Source organism: Lasioglossum baleicum, chromosome 8 (assembly GCF_051020765.1).
Source record: "Lasioglossum baleicum chromosome 8, iyLasBale1, whole genome shotgun sequence".
In the NCBI taxonomy this organism is placed as follows: Eukaryota; Metazoa; Arthropoda; class Insecta; order Hymenoptera; family Halictidae; genus Lasioglossum; species Lasioglossum baleicum.
This window is the reverse complement of record NC_134936.1, coordinates 3,585,277-3,611,137: the sequence shown is the minus strand read 5'-3', so window position 1 is coordinate 3,611,137 and position 25,861 is coordinate 3,585,277. Positions and strand designations below refer to the sequence as shown.

Here is a 25,861-nt window from a genome sequence, read left to right as displayed (position 1 = left end):
TTTATTTATTGTCGCTAATGTCTAAAAAAATTATTTTCTCCTTTTTAGTGCACTTTAATATAAGCGTGGTTTTTAAAATGTTTTTTTATATATTTTTTTAAATTAAAAATGCTAGAATGACAAAATAACAACATAATCTGTTTTATTTATTTGCCTTCACTACTACTGTTACGGATAGAAATACATTTATAATTTTCTCAACGGTGGACTCATGTATACGAAAGTATCACGAAGCATGAAGTGTGATAAATTGTAAGGGATTAGTGGAGAAAGGCTACTGGTCGATTGGTACGAAATCATGTATAATGCGTAGGAGATGCACCTGAATCTCGTCGACACTGGCGACTGCGCGAAAGCGTTTGTTGCATTCCAAGCCGATAGCGTGTAAAGGTAGACACAATGTGTCTACCTTAGGCCGCAAAAAACCTCGATTTGGTGAATATCTCACATGAAGGTTACTAGCGAGCACGGGGAAACCGAAAGGTGGATCCGGGGCTGCCAGGCTACAAAGAGTCGCGAGGTTCAGGAAGACAAAAGGAAAAGAAATACAATTGTGAACATAAAGCAATAACCGTCTAGCGAAAGTCATTACGCATGTGGTGGCATGCAAGGACGAGCCTAGGAATTTGTATACCTGGGACGGCGGTTAAAGTAATCAATAACAAGCGAATGCTCGAGCCCTTCTCCACGAATCTCAGGTAGTTTATAAGAGTGGGGAACAGTATAAATGTCGAGGGAGCGAACAATTATGTCAGTCTGTTCGTATTCATTGAACAAAATAAAATTTCTTCAACCAACATTTCTAGTTTGTTATTTAAAAATACCAAAACGCAATTGACGGGTGATAAACGTAGTTTGTGTCTAAACAACTACCATAACTTTAACTGTTTCTTCTCTACATAGCACCGAGGTATATACGTATACAATACGTCTGTACTGTAGATCGAATGTTAGCAATTGTATACATAAATCTATTAATGATTTATAAACAAAAGAGTCAGAGTTGGAGTCGGAGTCGACATATTTTTTCCGACTCTGACTCCGACTCCGGGGGTCGATATATAGCTTTTTCTTACTCCGGCTCCGACTCCAGTCATCAGCAATCCCAACAAAAACATTCTGTAAACAGGAGCCAAGTTCTTATGGCCGTAAAAAGTTGTGAGATCAAACAAAATACGGCCAAGTTCGTTTTAGCTTAGAAAAATAAAAATAAAAATTAGTTAAAAAGAACGCTATTTAATTTTTAAAGAGTCACATGGAGGGCTAAATTATTCAAACTTGGCCGTTACTTTTTAAACCAATGGCCCTAAAACGTGTTAGGTAGCGACCAAGTTTGAATAATTTAGCCCTCCATGTGACTCTTTAAAAATTAAATAGCGTTCTTTTTAACTAATTTTTTTTATTTTTCTAAGCTAACGAACTTGGCCGTATTATGTTTGATCTCACAACTTTTTACGGCCATAAGAACTTGGCTCCTGTTTACAGAATGTTTTTGTTGGGTTTTCATCAATTTTTGTTGAAATTTCATCAATTATCAAGTAGCTATCAAAGATTAACACTCTGCCGGCGAATTAGAACCCAACTTTACCTAGATTTTTTTTGTTATAATTTTAGTGTCACTTTCTACCTTATTGTAATCTACCAGTTTGAGCTTTTTGCCACTACCTCGAATGGCGCTATACGAACGTTTGAAGAGAGCAGATGATTCTTTCCGGAATTTACACGGTTCCTTATGGGAAAAGCGGCATATTTCATTTTCTCCATACATAACCTATTTCGTTTTTTTTTTTAATACAACCCCTTTAAGGTGTAAAATTTCAAACTTTGATAATTATTCCTTTGAGTGTTTGTTATGGTGGACCTATGTACCAAATTTCATGCTTGTAGGTCAATGGGAAGTACCCAAAAGGTTTTGATGATCTGTCAGTCAGTCAGTCAGTCAGTCAGTGACAAATTTAGCGATTTTTGAGGTCCTATATCTCGGAACCTACTAATGTTGGAAGATTAATGTTTTGTCAATATTGAGACATGATAGCATTTAACAAGTGTACGAAATTACATCTCTCCATCTGCCTCCAGTGTCGAGTTATAAGCCTCTAAAAAACGGCTAAGTTGTTTCGTGTAAAAGGAGGTAGTACAAGAACTTGGCTGGTGCACTACCGTGCACCTAGATTACTCCCAAACTCCGACTCCGTCTCCACGACTCCGACTCCGACTCCGAAGCCCTGGTAGCAGTTCTGCTCGGTGCTGTTACGGCACACCACTCGTTGGTAAAAATCTGAACTAAACTGACATTTTACAGTTATGAAACTTTAATTGCAAATATCTCGAAAACTATTGAGTGTCTGCCCCTATAATGGGGTATTTTCGTAATCAGAGGAACGAGATCTATAACTCTGTAAAATCTGAACTAAATCCGTGAGGGACAGGCTGGGGTTCTCCTTGTCAATCAAGTGACTTTGTGTTCTCGATAAGTCGAAACCTTAAAATAGTCAATCGTGAAAGTGGGAATACGGCGACCCTCACCAAAATCACCTAATTCAGCGTGACATAGGCAAAGACTTTGTACGTAACATCATTACTCGTTCGCGGACGGTAAATGAAAGAATCTCAAATTCATTGGAACAGTGTGTAACTGTACCTGATACTTGCACACACACACACAAACAGACTTCCTTATTCTCCTTTCATCGTACGAAGTATATTATTTTGCATTGAAACATACAAATCTTACCTTTACCTTCACCTTCTCCCCATACAAACATGATTTTCTCGTTGAAGGTCAGATGAAGGTCAATATACTGTAGATCGTTGAATTTGGTTTTTATGAGCTACAAGTGATCTCGAGAAAATTTTTAGCCTATCACCGCATTTGCCCATGCGAACCAAACTTTTTTCCTCTGATCTTTTTTCAGTATACAGTGGCTCACGAAAGTATTTGAACGCCTTTTCAAACAGAATAACTTTTTTATAATTGTAACAAACGACCTGATTTTTTATAATCAATTAGAAACACTGGTTTATGAAATGATATGCAAAAAAGATTTTCCAAAAAATTATAATTTACGAAGTTACATGCAAAAATAAAAAAGGCATTTTTTTAACTTTTTTATTAGGCCCCTTAATGAAAATTTAAAATATATGCTTTGTAGATCTATGTTAGTTATACACATGCTGAAAATTTCGTCAAAATCGATTAACACACACATGAGCTACAAGCGATTAAAATTGTTGAAAATCGTAGTTTTACACGATTTTTGATCAGTTTCTGCTTAAAATCCACAAAATCGTACATCTTTCGATGCGTGTCGTTTTTTCCTGCATCAACCGATTTCGATGAAATTTTCAGCATGTATAACTAACATAGATCTACAAAACATATATTTTAAATTTTCATTAAGGGCCCTAATAAAAAAGTTTAAAAAATGCCTTTTTTATTTTTGCATGTAACTTTGTAAATTATAATTTTTTGGAAAATCTTTTTTGCATATCATTTCATAAACCAGTGCTTCTAATCGATTATAAAAAATCAGGTCGTTTGTTACAATTATAAAAAAGTTATTCTGTTTTAAAGGGCGTTCAAATACTTTCGTGAGCCACTGTACCTAACTTGTGTCGGGTGCAACACCGTGTATACTGCGTCAATTCCGTCAAATATCGAATTTGAAAACAATTACTCTTCATTACTCTCATCTAATATTTGTTACGAATTCATGTCGTTTGTTATTGGCCGAGTCGAAACCAGTCCGCTGTGGCCACACCAGGGCCCGCTCTAAGGGGGGGCAACCCGGACATTTGTCCGGGGCGCGAAAATTTAGGCTGAACTGTGAGAAAAATATTAATGTGTTAATACCCAATTAATGGAAAATTTGTGCTTTGATTAAAATAAATGCTTTTATTAAAAATTAAATAAAATGATTTTATTTTTATTGAAGATAAAAAATATCTACCCTTATTTAAAAAATATATATATATTCTGAAGGAGCGGCAATTTGCCTTTTTGTCCGGAGCGACGTAACCGCTAGAGCGGGCGCTGGCCGCACCCTGATTGGTCCCTATTTTTCGTTAATAATTCCTTAATAAAGCCGCGGAGAACATTTTCGCAAAGGAAAAAGTTACTTCAAATTACCTCAAAAACCGCTCCATTCAAGGAAGTACAACATTTTTGGGAAACCGTGTATATGAGAAAACTATAACGACCCCAGATTAGCATCTTTAGCAAAATGATCACTATTGTCCGGACTGCCTAGAGGTATGGACATTTTCTAACTGAAATGCACAACAAACTGAAGTGAAATAGAACATTATTTGGGCAAACTTTAATTTACCGGACTCAAAATTTGTGCCTTTCTCCTGTAAATTATTATGTATTTGGTATGTAATCCACAAATCCTTATCGTGCACTATAATTGTTCATAACACCGTACGTAATACACTGGAACAAACGTACACAAGCACTACGAGTTTACAGAGAGTACAAGTTTACTGAGGCGAATGAGGAGAATGTAAAGAACTGGTAATCCTTTAATGTTGAAACACTGCACTTTATTGAACTTGATTTACCTCGCGAGACTCGCTCACAGACGGAACGGACATCTTGAGGTCGTGTGTGATTTCTGCGAACGGATATCTCCGACGCGTGCGAGAAGAATCGTCCGTACAAGCTAGCATCCGTATGCACACTGATTCAAGACAGCTGATGAGGTCGATGCCAGATCGATAAAACAAATGAAGATCTACAGCAAACTACCGCCCAAACATCGCGCGTTGCTATACCAATACATTGTTTATCCTGTTTTCACGAATTTCGTGATTCTTTCTCATTCTGTCTGTGACCGCGAAATATCTCATGTGTGTGCATTGACCACATCAGCTGTCTTGAATCAGTGTGCATACGGATGCTAGCTTGTACGAACGATTCTTCTCACACGCGTCGAAGATTTCCGTTCGCAGAAATCGCATGACCTCAAAGATATCCGTTCCATCTGTGAGCGAGTCTCGCGACGTAAATCAAGTTCAATAAAGTGCAGTGTTTCAACATTAAAGGATTACCAGTTCTTTACAATCTCCTCATTCCCCTCAGTAAACTTGTACTGCCTGTAAACTCGTAGTGCGTGTGTATGATATTGTAAATAGTGCTAGAGCGTTTATTCCAGTATATTAAGTACGGTGTTATGAACAATTATAGTGCAGGATAAGGATTTGTGGATATGTGTGAGAGAAGAATTTAAAAGTGAAAGGGCATTGACCCCTTCTACTACTATTAAACATTTTCATCTCGCTGGGGCCCCAAATGAGAACCAAGATATGCATGCGTTTGTCACTTGATACGATGACTGTTGAAAAGTTGCCGCTTATTGGGCAGATTTTTAACTGTTAATAACTTAATAACGAGGCCGAAATCGCAATTTTTTATTCTTCATTTTCGTCTTATATTATCGTCGAGAACCACCCCTTAAATTTTCTCCCACCTGTAGGTAAACACCCTGTATAGAAGCCTCGAGGACCACGATGCATGAATATATTGATAAGACTCCCGGAATACGGACACAACCGTTCCACTCGGGAACCAAGCGCAAAGAGGAAGTCTCCCCACTGTATGATAACCGGGAGTGGGGGAGCAGAGCCCCTACAAACGCGTGCCCGTGCTGCCATCTAGCGATTCTGCAAACACTGAAAAATGCACAACTTTAAGCAACCATAACTCTTGAACCATTGATCCTACAGGATCGAAACTTCGATCTGCAGCCGCCCCGAGTACAAATCTACTGGATTACACTCCAAATACATAATAATTTATAGAAGAAAGGTACAAATTTTGAGTCCGGTAAAATAAAGAGCAGCACATTATTTTGTTTTTTAATACATTTAATAGGTTGCACATAATACAACGGCATTTTTCAGTTCTTCGAATGACTCCACTGTTTGAAATTACACCTACTCATGTTTGTCATAAATGCATAAAATCCGCAGTCTAATTATCCTATCCCCCCTACGCTCGTTTGAAATTGAAAGTGCACCTACCTTCCACTGGAAATCGGCAGAGGGATCGGTGAAGAACCATTTCTGCGGCGAAGGTTTTATCGTTCCCTCTGGTGTTTTGAAGATTAACCCTTCCAGACTTAGGCCATGCGCCAGGACGCTTGTAGTGATGTTCCCTTTCTTATAAAAGGCTATGCCCGCTTTCATGTACCTCTGCGGGATTGTTTCGTTCTCCCTGAGTTTCAACGTCACCTTTTCTTTCCTCGAATCACTTGAATCCGACGCGGTGACTTCGTTCGAGATACTCGGAGGTAATTTCGAAGTAGTCGAAGGTGACGTCGAAGACGAAGTTGAGAGAAGCGTAGCAAACGTTGACGTCTGCTGGAGGCCTGCCGGTAAGTCAGAGGAAACGCGAAGTCGTTGCGTGCTGCTCGTTAGAGAATCTGCGAACACATGGAGCAAATAAGTAACGAGATGATATTCAGAAAATGGTGTACGGTAGTACTTGGCTCGAAACGGGATCGAAAATGTGTACAAAAATCGAGGTCGTGTACTCAGTCAGCCAGGCCTGCCTCGAGCAGACATCGAGCACATACAGCAATCGTACGATGACAGCAGATGGCGAGCATTGCGGTGTCAGAACGCTGCTCGACGCTGAGGATGCTCGGAATCTGCTCGATTTTGGACAGCGTACCCTGCCAGCATAAAGCTATACTTATTCGGACGCAGAAGTATGCTTTACTTCCGACAGGCAGCTCCGTCCTGGATTCTGCCTGCGTTTAAGGGCCCCTTCTCCTAGCAGACGACACTCGCGCGTGAATGTGTGGTACACTCACACACCGCTAGACCACGTATACGTACGCAAGGATTGCAAGTGTCCGGGATTCAACTTCTGATTTCTCGATAATGCAAGGACGGGGTTTTTTAGTAGTCAAAATCGCTAGGTGAAAGATCAATCTAGGCCATTGTTTGCCTCAAAAGTCCTTCTTTTATGTTTCCGAGCAATGGTTTTGCAATATTCGGCTGCATGTTGCCCGTCGGAGAGGCTACTAGCTTTTGAGGCAAACAGCGCCCTAGATCGATCTTTCATCTAGCGATTTAGACTACTAAAAAACTCTGTCTTTGCATTATCGAAAAATCAGATGTGGAATCCCGGCCCTTGCAATCCTCGCGTACGTATCCCTAGTAGCATTTACGGTTGGCCAACGGTGGCCAACGGTTGGGAGTTTGTTGGGGAATGGTGGGGCATGGTTAGTGGTTTTGCCGACAAATCCCCAACCTAGGGCCAACGAAGAAAAATTACGTCAGTTTGCCGACGAATACCCAACGTTGGGCCAACGACGAATAACCAACATAGGGCCAACGACGAATACCCAACATAAGGCCAACGAAGAAAAATTACCGTCAGTTTGCCGACGAATACCCAACGTTGGGCCAACGACGAATACCCAACATAGGGCCAACGACGAATACCCAACATAGGACCAACGAAGAAAAATTACGTCAGTTTGCCGACGAATACCCAACGTTGGGCCAACGACGAATAACCAACATAGGGCCAACGACGAATACCCAACATAGGACCAACGAAGAAAAATTACGTCAGTTTGCCGACGAATACCCAACGTTGGGCCAACGACGAATAACCAACATAGGGCCAACGACGAATACCCAACATAAGGCCAACGAAGAAAAATTACGTCAGTTTGCCGACGAATACCCAACGTTGGGCCAACGACGAATAACCAACATAGGGCCAACGACGAATACCCAACATAAGGCCAACGAAGAAAAATTACGTCAGTTTGCCGACGAATACCCAACGTTGGGCCAACGACGAATAACCAACATAGGGCCAACGACGAATACCCAACATAAGGCCAACGAAGAAAAATTACGTCAGTTTGCCGACGAATACCCAACGTTGGGTCAACGACGAATACCCAACATAGGACCAACGACGAATACCCGTCGTTCAAGATATATGTAGCGTCGATCGTCATTTGGTATATGTCGATTTTCACTATTTCATTCTTCTGTGCTGTGTCGAACTGTCGAAGTGGTCGTTCTTTGTGTCGCGTGTTTTACTTCATTTCATTAACAAAAAATTTTGATAATGTACAAAGTGGTGGAATTTAATTCAACACCATTAATTTAATTCAATTCAGCATCATCGTTCGGTAGAACAGCAGCCATATGGATGCAGCTACGCCAAATATTTGTAAGTATATTGTTAAATTAGTAATGAGTGGTTTAGTTTAACAATTATTTATACCTATACTTAATTATATGTGTTACCACGTATTGTAGATACTTTCTAAAGACTGTGTGTAATTTATGCATGCATTCAATTGCAATTAACAATTTTGTTTCCTTTTGCTTTTCTTGTTGTAAGATTAATTTCTATGTCATTTTTCAGATTTTACTGAGGCACAAGTGTTCGATGGATCATCAGCCATGCAGCTACGCCAAATATTTGTAAGTATATTGTTAAATTAGTAATGAGTGGTTTAGTTTAACGATTATTTATACCTATACTTAATTATACGTGTTACCACGTATTGTAGATACTTTCTAAAGAATGTGTGTAATTTATGCATGCATTCAATTGCAATTAACAATTTTGTTTCCTTTTGCTTTTCTTGTTGTAAGATTAATTTCTATGTCATTTTTCAGATTTTACTGAGGCACAAGTGTTCGATGGATCATCAGCCATGCAGCTACGCCAATATCTATAACTGCGAAAAACAGTTGTATTTTAAGTACGTCTTTATCCGATTCTTGTTTCACCATCTTAAGCGGAACTGTTGTAATTATCAGAACTATTGAAGAGGTGTAATATGAATGTAATATCATATTACTAATGTGCAACGTGTTATGTATGTAATATGAATGTAATGTCATATTACTAATATGCAATGTGTGTTATGTACGTAATATAATATGTAATGTAAGGAATCTTACTTTTATAATATGTAATATATGTATACATTTCGTACACATATATGTAAGAAATCCGTTATATGCTAGCGTGCATAATAAGTTAGTACTTATATATTAATATAATATGTGAGGCAAAAATTGTTACCTCACAAAATGACTGATTGTGAGATATAAAAATAAAATATTTTTATAATACACATATATATATGTATATAATTAATTGACCCTACAGAAAGAATCCTTTTGTTGGCTTATCGTATTATAGTAATGTAGGCCCTACGTTGGGTATTACCGTTGGCCCTACGTTGGGTATTACCGTTGGCCCGACATTGGACGTGATCGTTGGCCCTACGTTGGGTATTACCGTTGGCCCGACATTGGACGTGATCGTTGGCCCTACGTTGGGTATTACCGTTGGCCCGACGCTGGCGCAACGTTGGCTGAACGTTGGCCCAACGTTGGCCCTGACTGTTGGCCCAACTGCAAAAAAGAGCGACATTTCTAACGGTTGCCCAACGCAAACCCCCAACGTAGGCCCAACGAAACGCCAACCGTAAATGCTACTAGGGATATGTGGTCTAGCGGTGCGTGAGTGTCCACGCGCGAGCGTCGTCTGCTGGAAAAGACCCCCTTAAGAGTAACCCACTAACACAGATGAGGTACCTCGTCCGTGGCACTAATATTAGTGCGACGCAGTCAGAATTAGGGTATATAAAAAAACCGACTTTTCTAAAAAATCGGTTTCGAATTTTTACAAATAAAAAACAGGACATACTTACAACTTAAAATAGAAGTTTTTAATTTTTTTATGTATAATTATTCAAAAATACAAGAGGAAGGAAAGGATCTAGGGCACTTCGTCAAAAGACATTTCGTCGAAAGACATTTCGTCGAAGACATTTCGTCGAATCGACATTTCGTCGAAGTGACATTTCGTCGATGGGACATTTCGTCGAAGAGACATTTCGTCGAAAATACATTTCGTCCAATTTCTTGACCCAAGTTTTTGTTTTAATTTTTTGTTTTGTTTTTGGTTTTGGTTTTGGTTTTGGTTTTGGTTTTGGTTTTGGTATTGGTTTTGGTTTTGGTTTTAGTTTTGGTTTTGGTTTGGGTTTCGTTTTCGGTTTCGGTTTCGGTTAACCCAGTCCTAACCCAGTCCTAACCCAGTCCTCGTCGTGACTCCGGGTTCGACAGAGATCGGCTAAAACATTATGACAAAAGAAAAACCATAAAACACGTGAAAGGAAATTAATCGACAGTCCAATGCAAGACAAAACCTAAGAGATAAAGCGGCTACGAATAAAGCGCTATCCCACATCCTACGATACCACTTCTTCAAGATACACATCATTCTCAGGATGCAAAACAGACCAAAACCAAAACCAAAACCAAAACCAAAACCAAAACCAAAACCAAAACCAAAACCAAAACCAAAACCAAAACCAAAACCAAAACCAAAACCAAAACCAAAACCAAAACCAAAACCAAAACCCAAACCAAAACCAAAACCAAAACCAAAACCAAAACAAATAATTAAAACAAAAACTTGGGTCAAGAAATTGGACGAAATGTATTTTCGACGAAATGTCCATTCGACGAAATGTCCCATCGACGAAATGTCACTTCGACGAAATGTCCATTCGACGAAATGTCCCAATTCGATTTTCGACGAAATATCCTTCGACGAAATGTCCGGGTCCCGGAAGGAAAACATATGTATACGTACATACATGAAGTTATTAAAATAAAAAATTAACAAAATAATACCCTTAAAAAGTCAAAGAGATTAACAAATGTTTTATATTTATGAACATTATTATTTCACTTGTTTCTTTGTTTAATAAAATATGACTTGAAAAAGCAAAAAACGTCAATGGATCTATTGCTTAGTCGTGTCCTTATTTTGGACACAAAATTACCAGAAATAGAAAAAACTCGCTCACTTGCTACTGAACTGGGTTTAATTGTTTTTAAAGCATTAAATAATAAATCTAAATTTTTTGTTCTTCCATTTGTAGCGTCCAAGACCAAAAACTCATTCTTTAATGTTTGACGACTAGAGGAAGTCACTTCTTCAGGTTCTTGCAGATATTTATTTATTGCTATTTGCATAGCATTTTTCATCATAGATATGTCTTGATTTTCGTCTTCGTCACTTTTTTTAACATCGTAGTCATCTTCTGTAGAATAATCTTTATATCTTGATAATATCTGTCCGGATAACTTAGAGCCCGCTCAAACACGGCGGAAATCGCGCGGAAGCAACCCGCGCGGACCTTATTTACGTTAGCGTCTATGTATTCGTTCACACGTGACTACGCGGTCCAAAGATCCGCGCGGCTGCCGCCTCTGAACCGCGGGAAATCAAATCCGCGCTGTTTCCGCGCGATTTTATTTACTATGGTTGCGATGAGAACGTTCAGGTGTTTGACGGATACCGCGCGGTTTGGGTTTAAGGGTGTGGATCAGGGTTGTCATACTTTGCGGGAACAGAGAACAAAATTTGTAGTATAAAATACTGCAAACGGCACTCTAAAACTTCGATCCTTGCTACACTACACAGTTGCACACCAAACGTCTGTAAACTGCTGTAAACTGAATTCGCAAGCTGACTTCATCCAAGCCAAACTGATCATCTGACAAACCATTTGTCAATAATGCACATTTGAGACCTCTACGTAGTCACAATCGCTAGATAAAAGATCAATCTAGCGCGCGAGCTTGCCAAAGTGGCCTACTTTTGCGTTTTCGAGGCGTAATTTGGATTATTCTGCTCTGTAAGCAGACCTCCCGGAGAGACAACGTGCTGCCGAATAATGTAAATTACGCCTCGAAGACGCAAAATTAGGCCACTATGGCAAACTCGCGCGCTAGAGATTGATCTTTTATCTAGCGATTGTGACTTCATCGGGGTGCCAAATGTGCATTATAGAGAAATGGTTTGTCAGATACCGAACCCTTGCACTTGCACAATCCGCTGCCCGAGGGGTGAGTCTATGCTACACACTCTCACTCGAGCACACCAACGCATGATTTTCGTATGAAGCCTAACTTACCGGCAACACTTCTTATCCTCTGTTTTACCGATACAGTGACTGAATCACCGGGTGACTGACGACTGAAGGATCAGAAACAGACATCAGCGCTCGTAGCGGAAAAATGCCGGAGCTGTAGTTTCAGAGGACCGTCCCTTCTGAGATATGCTTCGGCTCCGGACGAATGGTGGGTTTAAATAAGTATTGTTCAACATAATAAACGTTGCACTGACATTGTATGTGTCCCCGCTAGGGTGCGAGCTTCCCACCGTTTCTATAAGGATCCCACTTCTCTCGATATTTAAGAAAATGTGTGTCTCTTGATAGTGGCAGCACTGTCGCGTCGCCCAATACTTCTCGCGGCTCCGCTACATGCTGCCGAATAATGCAAATTACGCCTCGAAAACGCAAAAGTGGGCCACGTAGGCGAGCTCGCGCCCTAGATTCATTTTTTATCTAGCGATTGTGACTACGTAGGGGCCCCAAATGTGCATTAGCGAGACGAATAACGTCTGGAACCAGACCCTTGCAACCTCGTGTACGTATACAGTGTCTAGCGGTGTGTGAGTGTGCCACCACACTCTCCCTCGAGCCGGATCTACACCCTTAATCCGCGCCCCTGGACTTTACTGTACAAAAACCTTATTAAATGCGCATGCTTAAATTAATAACAACGTTGTAATGAGAAGTACATGAAGTAAAAAACTTCGCTGAATAAGAAACTAAGCACGTGTAAAAAGCGAAATGATTCATACCCGTAGTGGTGAAATTCTCAGTCTCTGCCTCTGTTTTCAACACTTTCAACGGCGAAGTCATTCCATTCTCGACATCTTGCTTCTTAGTAGCTTCCGTCGACAGCGACGTCGTCTCCATTAATCTGCTTCTACTTCTGTTCATGCTGGCGTTCTCTCCTTGACTCCTCGACGAGTTTTTGGATATTGTATTGTGTCCAACACGACCTATGGCAAGTATACTGCTGGCAAAAAGGCTCTGATCATCCTGATTCATCAGGAACGGCGTTGCTACGCATGAAAGAATGATTAGGATCATCAGCGTGCCCATGGTGTACTTGATAATCCTCGGCCTCGACTTCGAGGCGGTTTGAGGGAAACCAGACGAGGAGAACTGGTCTGTTTGCGGTAGTATTGTGTACTGTAGGCTGGCATCGCCCTTTCGTACCGTTTTGTACATAACTAATAAACCTGCAAAATGAAACAATTATCATATCATTAACCACTGATACAGTCCATAGGAATAGATATGCTTTGCGACCAGTGGCGCACTCAGGATTTAATCTGGGGGGGGGGTCGAGTTAACGGACAAAATTTTGTGGCTCGGTGCAAGAATTGCCAGTGTACAGTAGCGCGTTATAACTAGTTAGGGTCTCAGCATGGCCGGATTAAGCCAGCGCGGCGCCTGTAGCAAATGTTACCAGGCGACCCTAGGTTTTGCATGATCAGCTTTGATCAGCAAATGAGAACCAAGGTATGCATGCATTTGTCACTTGAAACGAGACTGTCGCGCGCCTGTGTGACGTACGTAATGCTTCGTACAGACTAGAACATTTCGACGAACTGCGCCGCGAACCGCGCATTTCGACGAACATTTTGACGAACGTTTCGACGAAGTTTCGACGAATGGCGATCGGAACGGATTTGTGCTATTTCCAGATTTTCTTGCGAACAACTATGGGAGCTGCAGCGGCGTATACTACACAAAGAAATACAGAAAATGTTGGCAGTTTATTGAGTTATAATGTTTAGGTCTTTACGAAGCATCAGATTCGAGATTAAATGACTTAAATTTTTATTTTTATTTTTCCGATGCCGGGAACGAGATGGGAAGCCTCGTATCATGTCAGAATGGGATCCCAAAAATCCTGAGTTTTTTCAGAGATTATTCGGGATTCCCGGTGGTGTTCGGGTTTCCCGTGAATTTTTTCGGGATTCCTGCAGGGGTGTGCAAGATTCCCGAAAATGTTCAGAATTCACGTAAAATATCAGGGGAAAAAATGCAATGTTTTCATAGCAAGGGGATCTTTAATAATTTGAGACAAATTATAATTTAATTTAAGAGGGCCGTCTCCTAGCAGATGACGGTCGCGCGTGAACACTCACACACCGCTAGAGTACACTCACACACCGCTAGACCACGTATACGTACGCGAGAATTGCAAGGATCAGGGAAAGGCCTTCTGATTTCTCGATAATGCAAAGACGGGGGTTTTTACTAGTCAAAATCGCTAGATGAAAGATCAATCTAGTGCGCTTTTGTTCTTTTACGTTACCGAGCAACGATTTTGCAATATTCGGCTGCATGTTGCCCGTCACGTGTTGCCCGTCAGATGGCGCTGCAGTCACGCCGGCGTACTAGCCTCTCCGACGGGCAATATGCAGCCGAATATTGAAGGACTTTTGAAGCAAACAGAGCACTAGATTGATCTTTCATCTAGCGATTTTGACTACTAAAAACCCCCGTCTTTGCATTATCGAGAAATACGAAGGCCTTTCCCTGATGCTTGCAATTCTCGCGTACGTATACGTGGTCTAGCGGTGTGTGAGTGTACTCTAGCGGTGTGTGAGTGTTCACGCGCGACCGTCATCTGCTAGGAGACGGCCCATAAATCACCGATGTCTTTGTTTATAAATTTCTGTCTATTTCTTGACATTTATAAATTATATTATGAATATTTGGGATATGCTATTTGTCTTGCAAACAGATTTGTAAGTGCCAGCTCGTTCGCGTTCGTGCGCGCCGAAATGCGCGCGGCGGCGGCGCGGCGTTCGTGGCACCGTTCATGGCACCGTTCGTTGAAATGTTCGTCGAAATGTTCGCCGAAATGCGCGCGGCGGCGTTCCCATAGCTGATGGATCGACCATTCGCGCGAATGCGCGCCGAAATGCACGTCGAAATGCGCGCGGCGGCGCGGTGTTCGTGGCACCGTTCGTCGAAATGTTCGCCGAAATGCGTGCGGCGGCGTTCGTGGCATCCTTCGTCGAAATGTCATAAAATCTCCAAAAATTCAAGTCATTTAATCTTGAATCTGATGCTTCGTAAAGACCTGAATTTACATCTAAATAAAGTGCCAACATTTTCTGTATTTCTTTGTGTAGTATACGCCGCTGCAGCACCCATAGTTGTTCGCTAGAAAATCTGGAAATAACACAAATCTGTTCCGATCGCCATTCGTCGAAACCATGAAGTAAGAGTAAGGAGATCTATCTGTACAGTTTGGAAGTGGCGACAAAACTTGTTCCCGTATTGGGGAGGTACGCCAAATGGAATGGTATGAACAGAGAATGTCAGTGTCAAAAACGTGTCAAACGATGAAACGGAAAGGTTAGAAATATATGGTTATGTTATGACAGGACGTGCAAATACGAAAAATTTGAAGAAAAAGAATGTTATAAATTTTTTAAAAAGATTTTCAAAATCTTATTATTTTTGTAAAATAAAGAGGTGGTATCTTATAATATAATTAAAAGTAGTTGTAATAAAGTAGTTTTCTTATAATGTAATTAAAAGTACAATAAGTTTTTACACATAATAGGATTTGTTTCTTTTACAACTATTTATATTATGTATAAATATTACATACTATAGCATCCTTTAATATTGTTGCTTCTTTTTCCCTACAGCAATATACATACATGTATTCATATTGATTTCAAATTTGTTGAATACAAAATTATATCTATATGTCCGTATAGATATGTAAATTATTCTCTGGTACAGTGTGTGTGTTCTCTCTGTAATATATTTAATTATATTAACTTTAATTAATGTAAAAGTAGTTTGTTTATAGAATATAATTTATTTCTTTTGAATGGAATTTTGTAATTTATATATATAACGCTTCACAACATCATGGGTTTGTCGATACAGGACAAATGACTACAACCTCGCCTCATCGCTCAATACATTAGGTATTACTTATAGAAAAAAATGTTAGTGAGGACATGAAGAGCAAGATCTTAACCATATCCTATAGGACTGCCCAAAGTACACAGAAGAAAGATAATCCTTTCACAGGAAATTAGAAATATAAGGATGGAGATGTCCATATCACATTGATTCATTTGTGAAAGATCTAGACACAAGTGCACTTAAATCAATTAGCTACTTCCTAACCAAAATAAATGTCAATTTTATTTAAGTCAGAGCTTGCCATTAGAATCCTATACATAGAAGCACATAATTTTAACGTATCACTCATTAGTACTAGACGACGCATTAATTAACGTGCAATAACTTTGCCAAAGAAACTTTAGTTGTAAGATTTTAACCTCTATTAATACTATTGTATATAATGTTATTGTTATCACTGTGTATTTTCTATTAACCCAATACTACCATTAATATTGTATTTTATATCTTTATTTTTGTACTGTTAACCTAGTTCGTAAGGATAGAATGTATTTAATAAGTTTTGTATCATAATTACCAGCTTATGGACCTAACCTGGTCTAAAGCCTTAGTTCTTCACCGGTCATTACATAACCATGTATTTCTAACCTTTCCGTTTCATCGTTTGACACGTTTTTGACACTGACATTCTCTGTTCATACCATTCCATTTGGCGTACCTCCCCAATACGGTAACAAGTTTTGTCGCCACTTTTTTCTTCTATACGCTATCGAGATAGGTCTCCTTACTCTTACTTCATGGTCGAAACGTTCGTCGAAATGTTTGTCGAAATGCGCGGTTTGCGGCGCAGTTCGTCGAAATGTTCTAGTCTGTACGAAGCATAACGTGCACCTCTGTCGAAAAGTTGACGCACATTTTGGGCAGATTTTTTACTATTAATAACTAAATAACGAAGCCGAAATCATAATTTTTTTATTTTTTATTTTCGTCTTATATTATCCTCGAGAACGAAATATACAGGGTGTTTAGGTACAGGTGGGAGAAAATTTAAGGGGTAGTTTTCGAGGATAATATAAGACGAAAATAAAGAATAAAAAAATTGAAATTGAAGTTGAAGAGTTGAAATTGAAAAATTAAAGTGGAAATTGAAAAATTGAAGTTGAAATTAAAAAATTGAAGTAGAAATTGAAATGTTTCGAAATTGAGATTGAAGCAAAAACACTAACTCGAACAAATAATACCAATGCTAGTACTGCTAGACTGTGAGTATATAAAAACCATACTGTTTACGGTCTTAAACACGTCGTCTTAGAACGTGAGACTTTCAAATTTGAAATAGACGTAAAATGGACGTCTTTAAGACGTCGTGTGCTATCTGGGTTTAGGTGACACACTTAATTGAATCACCCTATATAGGCGAAGCTGGAGAGGCTTGCTAGATAGGGAGATTTGATACTGTTTTATATTCCTTATCTTAAAAACAAAAGAGTGCCGTATGCTAGAGTATAGAAGAGTGCTCTCAGTGGATCGCGATAAGCTATAAATGAAGTGTCCTTGTAGGAAACACTGTGAGTAGCGAATATAAAATTTTTCAAGAAGTAGAAAAATACTTTCCATCATCAAATTAGATTATTCGAAAATGTGACTTTCTTCGGCTTTGTAACATTGAGTAAATGTTTCTAATAGATAGTTATAAGTTGATAGGGAATTTTTGTAATATTTAATGTTATTGTTGCTCGCTCGCTCGCGGGTAGATCTGCTCTTGCGAGAGGGTTAGTGGTACGCATGGCTAGTAGTGCCTACAGCTATTAATGTTTTTTATTTGGAGTGTGACTCTCCAAGAGTCACACAAAGAACTTCCCGATTCGTTAGTTGCAGTATATTATTATCATTATTAACTGTACGTTTTAAGAAGATTATACTTTTTCAGGGAAATTCAATATTTTTCTACTTATCAAAATGTTTGCTACATGGCGTCGCGTTAAACCAATATCGTATGCTCGTTGCTCGCTTGGTTCCTTGTTACAGCAGAGTAATGTTGCAAAATAAATTGCTAATGCTCCACAATCAAACGCATTGTTTTGATATTGTACGCTGTGAAATGGCTGTATCTCGGGAACGGTGCGTCCTACCGCAAAATTAACGAAATTTTCAAAAGGCTCAATACAACGCATATAGGGTATGCCCAACCACGCGACGTATGTAGTCTTTGCGTCCTATCGCAAAAATAATGAAATTTTCAAAACACCTAACCCGAAGCATATAGGGTGTGCACAACCACATAACGTATGTAGTCTTTTGAATTTTTCAAAAAAAAAATATATATATATAATTTTTTATTAAAAATATATCTAAACATATATATATATATATATATATATAGTTTGTTTCTTCGGTGGAAACTTTCCGTTCTCTCGTATAAATTGCATTGTTGAATGAACTTCTTTCGAAAAAACTAAAAAAACTAAAAAACTACTTGACCAAAATGGACCAAAATCTAATCAGCACTAAGTTACAGCGGGGCACATCGATTGCATCATTCATCATTCTGATCGCGTTGTTACTTTTTCAGAAAACGTTAACGAAAAATTTGATAACATACTCACATGAACATACGCACACACATACACACACATACGAACATTTTGCTGAAAATAGTCTAAAATGACTCCAATGAGACCGTGAAACGTGAAGATTTGCTAAAAAATCGGTTTTCGATTTTCGGGGTCATTACAATAACTTCCCTATAAAATCGGGAAGTTAAAAAGTGCAAATTTTCAACTTTGACGTAGTCTTGCTTTTTCAATCACAATTCAGAAATACATAGTTACGCAGTTCAGTATTAGATTGTTACGAGCCAGGCCTGCGAGCAGTACGAGTAGTTGGCGAAGGGTTGTTACCCTAAGAATATGATCGCAATTTCATAGTTAAAGGTACGTGAACGAATCTGATGTGAAATCAGGGGGTCGCACACTGGTCCACGCGCTCGATCTACCTATTCATTAATATTTTAGCACTATTTGAATGTTTAAAGGTATATTATTTAGGTCGTTGGATTCGTTTTGATATCAGCCACAATATTATGAAGTCAAAAATACATATTGACTTTTAAAAATTCAAGGTGACTTTAATTATTTATGCATCAAAAATTTCTTTTTTAATTTTTTCGATTAAAATTTGTAGACTGCTGAATGTTGATTAAGTTTTGTTTAAAACATTTTTTCTCAGATTATCGGAAGTGTATTATGAAGTTCAGGTTTTAAATAAACACAATAATCAATCATTTTTGAAGTAATGGATTTTATAAACATAATTAAAAATATTTTATTTAAAACTGTGCGAAAAACATAATATTAATTATAAAAAACAAAAATATAATTTTTATTGTATAAACAACAATAAAAATTGACATTATACGATATTATATTGACAAATCATTATTGTCATTACTTTTTTCATCGACATCTTTCAATATTAATTGTTCGACTGCATCATCAAAATCCCAGAGGTTCGGCCGCAATTCAGGCAACACATACGCTTTAAACAATAATAACTTCTGTATCAGGACCGAACAGGATGTGATTCTTGCACGATTTCATAGAGAAATGAACGCTGATAATAATGCACTTTGATACAATGAGGGCCCATGGGGGACTCGAAAGATATCCGTCATCAAAGATTGAAAACTTTGAAGATTCTTTTTAGTTTATTGAGCATTGTTATTTCAATAAATTATAAATATAAAATCTTAGTACAAGAGAGATATACTCTAAATACAGACAAATACTATTCATTTGCAACAAAAATGGACACATTATATTAAATAGATTCTCCAGGGTATCAATAAGAAAAGACGTAATTTTTTCGGTGGCAAATAGGATTCATAAAATGTTGATTTTTAAATGCTTGTTCTCTACTCACAATTTGCAATAAATCTCATTAATTTCATCGTTTTCGAATGTCGTGGACATTTAGGAAGCAATATACATTCAATAAACATCGATTTGGGCAAGTTGCTTTTTTACCAAATGAACAACTATCTAGATCGAGCGCGTGGACCGATAGGTGGAGCGATAACTTCTTAACGAATAAGTTTAGGGCATAAGTATGTTGGTACATTTATGTAGAGCACAACAAACTGTATCGATTGGTGTAGTCAAAAATGTAGGTTTCTATTTTTTTAAAAAGTGCGGTTGCATTTCTCTGATGCACCGATACACAAAAGTGCATAAAATTTAGTTGCGTAGTATGCACCGTCTGATGTCATTCAACTTTTTCTTATAATATTTTCCTCTATTCCCGACCGTTTAGGAGGTACAGCCTCTTCCAGTTGCGTTGGACACCCTGTATACAGGGTGAGTCCGAAGAAACAAAACACCTAAATATCTCAGTTACTTTTCGTTGTACAAAACAACTTCTTAGGACAAACTTACACTGTTTGAAGGGCGACATGTAACGGTGTAAGGGAAAAAATTTTCAAGGTCATTTTTTTCGAGATTTCAAGGTCATCGATGTTTTTTTAAGTGGAATTATATATCTTCATTAATGTAATGTTGTATCTGACAAAATAACGAATTCATCCATATAACACAATATGACCTTCGACCCAGAAAAATGGAATAAATAAAATTCAACGTGTAAGATTCATTTGCTTTAATTCTGTTATGCAAAATGTTCAAAAATATTCCCTTGAGCTGCTATGCATTCAAATGTATCGCAATACACAATATAATAACAGATTCGGTGTTGACAGGAAGACATTTATGATATACCTTCACCTATGCGTTCGTACAGAGTCGTGTTTATCAACTACTAATTACTCTGAAGACCTTCTTGCTATTAGATTTCCACTGTCTCTACGATTTCTAATCTATCAGTTTATCGATGAACGTTTCACCATGCGTTACTCGAAGGAAGATAAGATTGATATGATTTTCATTTATGGAGAAAGTCGACAGTGTTTAAGAGAAGCAGTGCGGTTGTACAAGGACCGATTTCCTAATCGGAATTGTCCATCAGTTCCCGTTTACTCCGATTTGATAAATAAATTCCGTGAAACTGGTAGTGTTGAAAATAAAAAATGTACGAAGGTGAGGACTGTGTTGTGGATTGGTACGACTGAAAAGGGTCAACGCCATCTAGAGGACGGTGGCGAAGCAAGAAGAGGATCGCGCGGGAGAAAACGCGTGATAGGAGTTAGTTGGGAACAAAGAGCACGCTGCATTATACAGGTGTGCCGACTTAGCATCTCTGTAATGCTGAAATTTGGAGGCAGATGGGTCGTAATTCTCTGGCCGCCGCCAGACGGCGCATGGTTCCAGGTACCGTACGTGTGCAAATGAGTACATCTTCTTCTTCTTTTTTAATATATAAAAATGGATGTTTGTATATATATGATTAATAGACTTCGAAACTGTTTGACCGATCAACATGAAACTTGGCACATATATGTATTTTTTCATATAGAAGGTTTTTACGCTATTCAATTTGTTGTAACTCGCCGCTGTAGATGGCGCTGCAATACATCAACTTCTATACCGTTGAACCTATCGCTATGTAAATTGGTATACATAGGTATTTGAGCACGAGGAATATTTTTACGCTATTCAATTTGTTGTAACTCGCCGCGGTAGATGGCGCTGCAATACATCAACTTGTGGGAATGCGGTATGCAGTTACCAGTGTATGCTAACCACGGTAGGAAGGATGATGATTTTCAGAAGGAATTGGGAGAGTCCCACATACCTCTCCACGTGTTGGATGTGAAGGAAATTGAGAGTTACAACGAGGCTGAGTCACCAGTGTTTATTCACGATGACGGTCAATATAATCATCAGTCAGAACTATGACTGAGAACACACAATAGCATCAGAATGATGCAGGAGCAAACGCGTTTATAAAACTTGGCTAACACGCTGGAGTACACGCTGACAATGTTGAGCACGTCTGTACTCATTGAACGTTCGAACAGAAGAGAGCGAGCGTTCGCTGCGCTCAGCAATTTCGGCGGAAAGCCGCGAGTGCGCAGGCGCGGTACCCCACCAAGGATCGGGGTAAAGCCGAGCCCACACACTCCCCCCCTAGTGCAAGGCACGATTCACAATAACATGGGGTGGTGCAATACAATAAAGAGAACTTATGCAAAATATGCATTTACAATTTCATTTTTAAATTTCGCAGAGCATCACAACAGGATGTAGGCGGTATCAACCAGCGCTTCATTACATTCATAGCTTAATAGAAACTGCTTTTCGCGAATAAGTTTTTAAATTGGCGGGGGCCAGACCGCTCGAAGCAGGGTCGCTATCGACCGTATCGTCGAGTGCTGGATTGACCAGAAAGGCTGGTTTCAGCAACTCGATGGATACATTTTTCGACGTGCCATTAACGTCAATTTGAAATACCCGATCAGAAGGACGGGAAAGAACTCTGTGAGGTCCCGAGTATGGTCTCTCCAGAGCCTTTTTGGCCATGTTACGCATGAAGACATGCGAACACTGATACAACGATTTGAAAATGAATGCGCGCTTCTTGTTGTGATGAGCTGCAGGTACCGGACGAACCTGACGCATGTGCTCGCGATGTTCCTCCAAAAATATATTAGGGTCCGGCGTGAAATCCTCCGGAAGAAAGAATTCTCCGGGGAGACGAAGCGTTGTTCCGAAGATAAACTCTGCGGGAGACGCATTCGTGTCCGTACGGACATGGGATCTCAAGCCAAGTAAGACCGTGGACAGCGAGCGCGTCCAGTCAGTGTCACGATGACACATTAGGGCCGCCTTTAAGGGACGATGCCATCTTTCAATAAGTCCGTTAGAAGCCGGGTGGTATGCAGTTGTGCGGATTCTCTCGCATCCGACGAGAGATAAGAGTGCCGTAAATAGACGCGACTCAAATTGTGCACCTTGGTCCGTCGTTATGACTTTCGGTGCGCCATAACGCGAAATCCAGGTATCGAAAAACGCACGAGCGATGGTCTGAGCGGATGTCTCAGGAAGTGGGACAGCCTCGACCCATCTAGAAAAACGATCGATCATCGTCAAAATGTACTGCATACCACGTCGAATTGGCAAAGGACCAACAATGTCCAAATGTACATGGTCAAAACGACCATCAGGGGCAACTATCTTGTCAGGCAACATTTTCACGTGCCTGGATATTTTGGACTGTTGACAGTCCACGCACTCCTTGCACCATCGCTGAATATCGCGATGCAAGTTAGGCCACACATATCGGTGCCTTATCAATTTATCGGTCACTTGAGGACCAGGATGCGCAGGCAAGTGAAAAATGTTGAAGACAGTTCGGCGCATCTTTGCAGGAATATATGGCCGAATGGCCTCTGCTGAGATTTCGCAACTGATAGTATGATGCTCAGGGCCCCATGAAATATCTTTAAGAACAAGGGAATGATCGGTTGACTTGCGGAGTTCCGCCAGTTCACCGTCATCCTTCTGGCTTCGAGCCAAGTCTTTTAGGTTAATTTCGCAGGGGAGTCGGAGGGACTCTACCCGCGACAAAGCGTCTGCGACTACATTCTCCGGGCCCTTCACATGCTCAATGCGTGAAGTGTACTGCGCAATGTAAGACAGCTGACGCAGCTGACGCGGAGAGGCTTTCTCGGGACGCTGTAAAAAGGCGTACAATAGAGGCTTGTGATCTGTCACAATTTTAAACTCGCGCGCTTCAAGCAGGTACGAGAAATATTTGATAGCCTCATAGATCGCAGTTAATTCCCTATCATATGCGCTATAATTCTGCTGCGCAGGGCTTAATTTCTTCGAGAAGAAGGCGAGGGGCTCCCAGGCCGGGCATGTGTTCCCAAGAGGATGATTCCTCTGTTCAAGGACCGCGCCTATTGCAAAATCTGACGCATCGGTCACAAGCCTAAGCTCTGCCCCAGCACGGGGGTGCACAAGAAGGGTAGCCTGGGCAAAATCTTCTTTGATTTTGCCAAAGGCACGCTCCGCCTCGCTATTCCATGGAACTTCTCTCTTATCATTCCTCTTTGAATCAGAGAGGTAGGCATTTAAGGGTGCCTGAGTGGCGGCTGCCTTAGAAATATTGCGGTGATAAAAATTTATCATGCCCAAGATCCTCCTAAGTTCCACAATGGTCTTGGGTTTGGGGAAGTTCAAAATTGCCTCCACTTTTGATGCCGTGGGGCGAATGCCCTTGGCATTTACGAGATATCCTAGGAATTCTAGCTCCTGAACTGCGAAAACGCATTTGTCAACATTTAACCTGAGATGGTATTTTCGCAAGCGGTCGAACACCGTGCGTAAATGAGAATCATGTTCTTCCATCGAAGACGAAGCAATAAGAATGTCGTCTATATACAGAAAGACAAAGTCCAGATCCCCCAGCGCTCGATTAATGTAGCGCTGGAAGGACTGACTGGCGTTTCTGAGACCAAAGGTCATATACAGAAATTCAAACAGCCCGAAAGGGGTTGTAATAGCAGTCTTTTGCACATCTTCAGGGGCAACCGGAATTTGGTTAAACGCCTTGTGCAAATCTAGAGAGGTGAAGACTGATTTCCCCGCCAGATTATTTGAATAATCATGCAAGTATGGGGTCAGATATCTATCCGGAACGGTGATGGCATTGAGTTGCCTATAGTCACCGCAGACACGCCATGAGCCATCCTTTTTCTGCACCATGTGCATTGGACTGGCCCAGGGACTACTGGAGGGACGACAAATGCCGTTCTCACACCACTGTTTAAATTCTGCTTTAGCAGCAGTAAGTTTGTCCGACGCCAAACGACGCGGACGCGAAGATACAGGAGGCCCCTTCGTCAGGATGTGATGATACACTTCCGACGAGGAGGGTGGCAACGGGTTAGAACAACCCGTGATCTCCGGATATTCAGCTAAGATCGCAGAATGCGAGGATTTAGCTGCGCTAGTATGCACAGACTTTACAAAAGAAGCGTGATATCTTCCAAAGGAAGTCACGTTAGTTGCCTTATCGACCAGACAATGACTTTTTAAGTCGACAGAGATACCATAATGGTGAAGCAAATCCGCACCTATGATAGCGGTGGGAACGTTGGCAATACAAAAATTCCAACGGATCACTCGTCTGAGGCCAAGATCCAATACACGGAATGATTCGCCAAAAGTGTCGATCCGAGAATCATTGGCAGCGAGTAATTTCAATTGAGCAGGCTTGCAGCGTATCTTTGGATCTGCCGGAAGCAGTGATATGTCTGCGCCTGTGTCAATTAAAAATTCTTGACCAGAAATTCGGTCATGAATGTGGAGACGACGCGATTCCCTATATCCCCTACCAACGGTCTCCATGCGGGAGGGAGAATTTAGTTTTTTGACGCTGAGAATTCAGCGAACTTAGGGCATCCAGGTCTACAGGACGTAGGATTGTGCGGGTAACGCGCATGCGCTAAACACAACGCACCTTTCCTGGATGAAGAAGTAGAGAGTGAATTTGATGAAGATTTACTCCGGAATGGTCGCGGATGCAACGGCGAACGCGCATTAGCGCGAGCGCGGCCTGGATCTCTACTGCGCCCAGAAGGGGCGTCTAATTTCGAAATAATCGATTTTAATAACGTTTCAATTCTGTGAAACTGGTTGTCCGATGATCTCGAGGGAACCGATGTGTCCTGAGAACACGAGGGAAGTGAAGTGTCCTGAATGGCAACACTCACCTTGGGCAACTCGCCTGACATTGCAACTAACTTGTCAGCTAATTCTGCCACTTTATCCAAATCGGTAAAACCAGTGGCAACCAGGATTTCACGCTGATGCTCAGTCAGCTGCTCCAGAAAAATTTGTTTGAGCACCGTATCGGTGCATTTACATGCGGCATTCAATTGGCGTAATTGCCTCAAAATCTGTGAGGGACGACAGTCTACGTTGACTTGCCCTCGAAGAAGTTTTCTAAGGTTCTCTTCATCTGAGGGAGCATAAACCTTGATAAGTCTCGCTTTTGCCCTCGAGAACATGTCAGAGTAAGGGGGTTCCTGCAAAACAATGTCGCTGATGTTGGCCATACCATCATCATCGAGG

General features: G+C 40.3%; 1 protein-coding gene and 1 long non-coding RNA gene across 5 annotated transcripts in view; one reads left to right on the top strand and one right to left on the bottom strand.

The window, feature by feature from the left end:
• Nucleotides 1-25,861, bottom strand: part of LOC143211544 (uncharacterized) — a 96,700-nt gene that overhangs the window by 31,213 nt on the left and 39,626 nt on the right. For 2 of the 3 annotated variants that reach the window (XR_013009474.1, XM_076429326.1), the window contains exons 2-3: nucleotides 12,716-13,162; nucleotides 6,025-6,425 (exon numbers count right to left, since the gene is read on the bottom strand). Coding sequence is in view for 1 of the 3 variants with exons in the window: in XM_076429326.1 (XP_076285441.1) it covers nucleotides 6,025-6,425; nucleotides 12,716-13,151 (837 nt within the window). In the remaining 2 variants the exon portion in view is untranslated. Of the gene's footprint in view, nucleotides 1-5,471; nucleotides 5,674-6,024; nucleotides 6,426-12,715; nucleotides 13,163-25,861 lie in introns of all 3 variants that reach the window. The other variant, XR_013009473.1, reaches the window with a different exon arrangement.
• LOC143211547 (uncharacterized) overlaps nucleotides 7,169-25,861 on the top strand; it is a 315,481-nt gene continuing 296,788 nt past the window's right edge. Inside the window, exons 1-3 of one of the 2 annotated variants that reach the window (XR_013009477.1) lie at nucleotides 7,169-8,203; nucleotides 8,402-8,460; nucleotides 8,659-8,893. This is a non-coding gene — a long non-coding RNA (uncharacterized LOC143211547). Of the gene's footprint in view, nucleotides 8,204-8,401; nucleotides 8,461-8,658; nucleotides 8,894-25,861 lie in introns of those variants that run through there. The other variant, XR_013009476.1, reaches the window with a different exon arrangement.